The 3,684-nt window shown below is 57.1% G+C and overlaps 1 protein-coding gene across 1 annotated transcript in view; it reads left to right on the top strand.

The window, feature by feature from the left end:
• The window catches only part of CNOT1 (CCR4-NOT transcription complex subunit 1), a gene marked incomplete at its 5' end in the record, with an annotated part of 32,294 nt that overhangs the window by 12,631 nt on the left and 15,979 nt on the right, over positions 1 to 3,684 (top strand). The window contains 7 exons of the mRNA XM_018575297.1: positions 394 to 472; positions 557 to 790; positions 887 to 1,027; positions 2,235 to 2,414; positions 2,495 to 2,611; positions 3,220 to 3,330; positions 3,408 to 3,485. Coding sequence (XP_018430799.1) covers positions 394 to 472; positions 557 to 790; positions 887 to 1,027; positions 2,235 to 2,414; positions 2,495 to 2,611; positions 3,220 to 3,330; positions 3,408 to 3,485 — 940 coding nt within the window. The remainder of the gene's footprint in view (positions 1 to 393; positions 473 to 556; positions 791 to 886; positions 1,028 to 2,234; positions 2,415 to 2,494; positions 2,612 to 3,219; positions 3,331 to 3,407; positions 3,486 to 3,684) is intronic.

Genomic DNA, 3,684 nt, shown 5'->3' with positions numbered 1-3,684 from the left:
CCCCCCCCATCACCAAAATCTGTGTTTACTTGACTGCCCCTTAACTACCAATGGGAACCATGGCGGCTGAAGTTCTGCTTCCTTCATGTCCCTGCATCTGGCCTTCTGATTGGACAATGAAGGAGCAGTATACGGATGAGATTATCTCCCATGCTCTCGGCCAGCATGCTCAGTGCAGCCTGCAACGCATCTGATTCCTGATTGGCTCAGTGTTGCCCCTCCCCCCTCTGCCGCTTTTGCATGAGATGGCAGGAATCCGGATCCGGGTATTTATATTAGCTGGATTTATGATTGTCCGGTTCTGGTTTTTGCATTGTATGAATACATCAATATATTGAGGGAGGTTGGCTTTGTGACGGCGCTGTGCTCTGACACCGCATGTGTACTTTGCAGGTTGAAGGACTATCCTCAGTACTGTCAGCACTTGGCTTCCATCAGTCACTTTATCCAGTTCCCTCATCACCTGCAGGAGGTAAGTCTTCTTCTTCTCTCCTTCAGACGCTCGGTTCTCCATCCTTGCCCGGTCTGACCATCGCCTGCTTGTCTCCCTCTCCAGTATATAGAGTACGGTCAGCAGTCCCGGGACCCTCCGGTCAAGATGCAGGGGTCTATTACCACACCAGGCAGTATTGCACTTTCACAGGCCCAGGCTCAAGCCCAGGTCCCCGCCAAAGCTCCCCTCCCCGGCCCGGTAATCGCCAATGCCGTTACCACATCTACCGCCACAACCTCAGCCAAAACCGTTACCATTACCAGGCCCACCGGCGTCAGCTTCAAGAAGGATGTACCGGTGAGACTTCTGTTTGTGGTGGTGTCTATGTCTTCTCTATGCTGGGAACATTGATGACCCCCCCCCTTACATCTCATACGTGTTCTCCTTTTTCAGCCATCCATCAACACTACCAACATAGACACGCTTCTAGTGGCCACTGACCAGAACGAGAGGACTGTGGAGCCGCCGGAAAATGTGCAAGAGAAGATCGCCTTCATATTTAATAACCTGTCGCAGTCCAACATGACACAGAAGGTAAGACCATGATGGCACCAGGGACCCCTTATGTAATGAGGGAGAAGGGGGACTCTTCCCGTGTGGTTGGGCGAAGGGGACTCTTCCCGTGTGGTTGGGCGAAGGGGGGACTCTTCCCGTGTGGTTGGGCGAAGGGGACTCTTCCCGTGTGGTTGGGCAAAGGGGGGACTCTTCCCGTGTGGTTGGGCAAAGGGGGGACTCTTCCCGTGCGGTTGGGCAAAGGGGGGACTCTTCCCGTGCGGTTGGGCAAAGGGGGGACTCTTCCCGTGCGGTTGGGCAAAGGGGGGACTCTTCCCGTGCGGTTGGGCAAAGGGGGGACTCTTCCCGTGCGGTTGGGCAAAGGGGGGACTCTTCCCGTGCGGTTGGGCAAAGGGGGGACTCTTCCCGTGCGGTTGGGCAAAGGGGGGACTCTTCCCGTGCGGTTGGGCAAAGGGGGGACTCTTCCCGTGCGGTTGGGCAAAGGGGGGACTCTTCCCGTGCGGTTGGGCAAAGGGGGGACTCTTCCCGTGCGGTTGGGCAAAGGGGGGACTCTTCCCGTGCGGTTGGGCAAAGGGGGGACTCTTCCCGTGCGGTTGGGCAAAGGGGGGACTCTTCCCGTGCGGTTGGGCAAAGGGGGGACTCTTCCCGTGCGGTTGGGCAAAGGGGGGACTCTTCCCGTGCGGTTGGGCAAAGGGGGGACTCTTCCCGTGCGGTTGGGCAAAGGGGGGACTCTTCCCGTGCGGTTGGGCAAAGGGGGGACTCTTCCCGTGCGGTTGGGCAAAGGGGGGACTCTTCCCGTGCGGTTGGGCAAAGGGGGGACTCTTCCCGTGCGGTTGGGCAAAGGGGGGACTCTTCCCGTGTGGTTGGGCAAAAGGGGGGACTCCTCTTCCACCTTATTCCCTGCTGTGTACTCCGCTTGCTGTTTTTGGGGATTTTGTAAAAAAAGTATTTTTTATGGTTGTTTAGCGGTCGCGGCAAGTAATCCGCTAGTTGTAAAAGAAGGAACATGATCGGCCCCTATGGGTGGAGATCGGCCCCTTGCTGTAAGTTCCAGTTTGAGGGAACCGGTTTCGATGTCAGTCTGCTCGCAGTATAGACTCAGCCAGTCTGATGGTTTGGACCCTTCAGGGGTCTCTAGAGGTTTTCATGTCTCTGTAGTTTTGGGATTATTCGTGTTGCTGTATGTTGATCAGACGCGGCTAATCCATCGGCATTTATATCCTGACAGGTGGAAGAGCTGAAGGAGACGGTGAAAGATGAATTCATGCCTTGGGTGTCTCAGTACCTGGTGATGAAGAGGGTGAGCATTGAGCTGAACTTTCACAGTCTGTATTCCAACTTCATGGACGCTCTGAAGAATGCCGAGTTCAACAAGATGGTTCTAGCCGAGACCTACAGGAACATCAAGGTGTGTATCTCTCCAAGGCTCACTATTCGGCATCGTACACTTGTGGGCTCGTTAGTAATGTCTGCCCCGTCCCCTGACAGGTCTTGCTGACGTCTGACAAGGCTGCTGCTAACTTCTCTGACCGCTCTCTGCTGAAGAACCTGGGTCACTGGCTGGGCATGATCACCCTGGCCAAGAACAAACCCATCTTGCACACGGTAAGGACCCGCTGGAGTTTCTACAGTGGCTGGTGCTTGATGCGCATTCGCTGGGTTGATACTGGGGGTGCACCATGTGGTTGGGTTGGTGCTGGGGTGCACTGGTTGGTTTGGTGCTGGGGTTCCCTGACTGGGGGTGCACCATCTAGTGGGGTTGGTGCTGGGGTGTACTGTCCGGTTGGGTCGGTGCTGGGTTGCCCTGTCTGGGGGTGCACCATCTGGTGGGGTTGGTGCTGGGGTACACTGGTTGGGTCGGTGCTGAGGCTCCCTGATTGGTTGGGAGTGCACCATCTGGTGGGGTTGGTGCTGTGGAGCACTGTCCGGTTGGGTCAGTGCTGGGGTGCCCTGTCTGGTGGGGTTGGTGCTGGGGTGCCCTGTCTGGTGGGGTTGGTGCTGGGGTGCCCTGTCTGGTGGGGTTGGTGCTGGGGTGCACCGTCTGGTGGGGTTGGTGCTGGGGTGCACCGTCTGGTGGGGTTGGTGCTGGGGTGCACCGTCTGGGGGTGCACCGTCTGGTGGGGTTGGTGGTGTGTTGGCACGGGGGGTACTGTATATGTCGAGGCCATTAATCTTGCCAGCTGCGTTGAGCCTGTACTGCGTTGCCTTTCCAGGACCTGGATGTGAAGTCGCTGCTGCTGGAGGCCTATATGAAGGGACAGCAGGAGATGCTCTATGTGGTGCCTTTTGTTGCTAAAGTCCTGGAGTCCAGTGTCAGGAGCGTGGTATGTATCGGTCTCCTCCGGAGTGCGCCAACCATACCGGCCTCTTGCTGGTTACTGACCTCTAGTCTTCTGCGCAGGTATTTCGACCTCCAAACCCGTGGACAATGGCGCTTATGAATGTCCTGGCGGAGCTGCACCAAGAGCACGATCTGAAGGTCAGTTCTGTATTATTATTACTGCAGTGTGCTCCGTCTGCTCCTCCTCTCCCCGCTGCTCCTCCCTGCAATCCGCTGCTCCTCCCTGCAATCCGCTGACTCTCCTCTCCATCCCCCTCCTCTCCCCGCTGCTCCTCCCTGCAATCCGCTGACTCTCCTCTCCCATCCCCCTCCTCTCCCCTCTGCTCCTGCGATCCCC

The sequence above is a fragment of the Nanorana parkeri genome, unplaced genomic scaffold (genome assembly GCF_000935625.1).
Source record: "Nanorana parkeri isolate BGI_ZX_2015 unplaced genomic scaffold, ASM93562v1 scaffold3752, whole genome shotgun sequence".
Lineage (NCBI taxonomy): Eukaryota > Metazoa > Chordata > Amphibia > Anura > Dicroglossidae > Nanorana > Nanorana parkeri.
The sequence above is the reverse complement of the archived record's forward strand: the minus strand, read 5'-3'. Positions and strand labels throughout refer to the sequence as shown.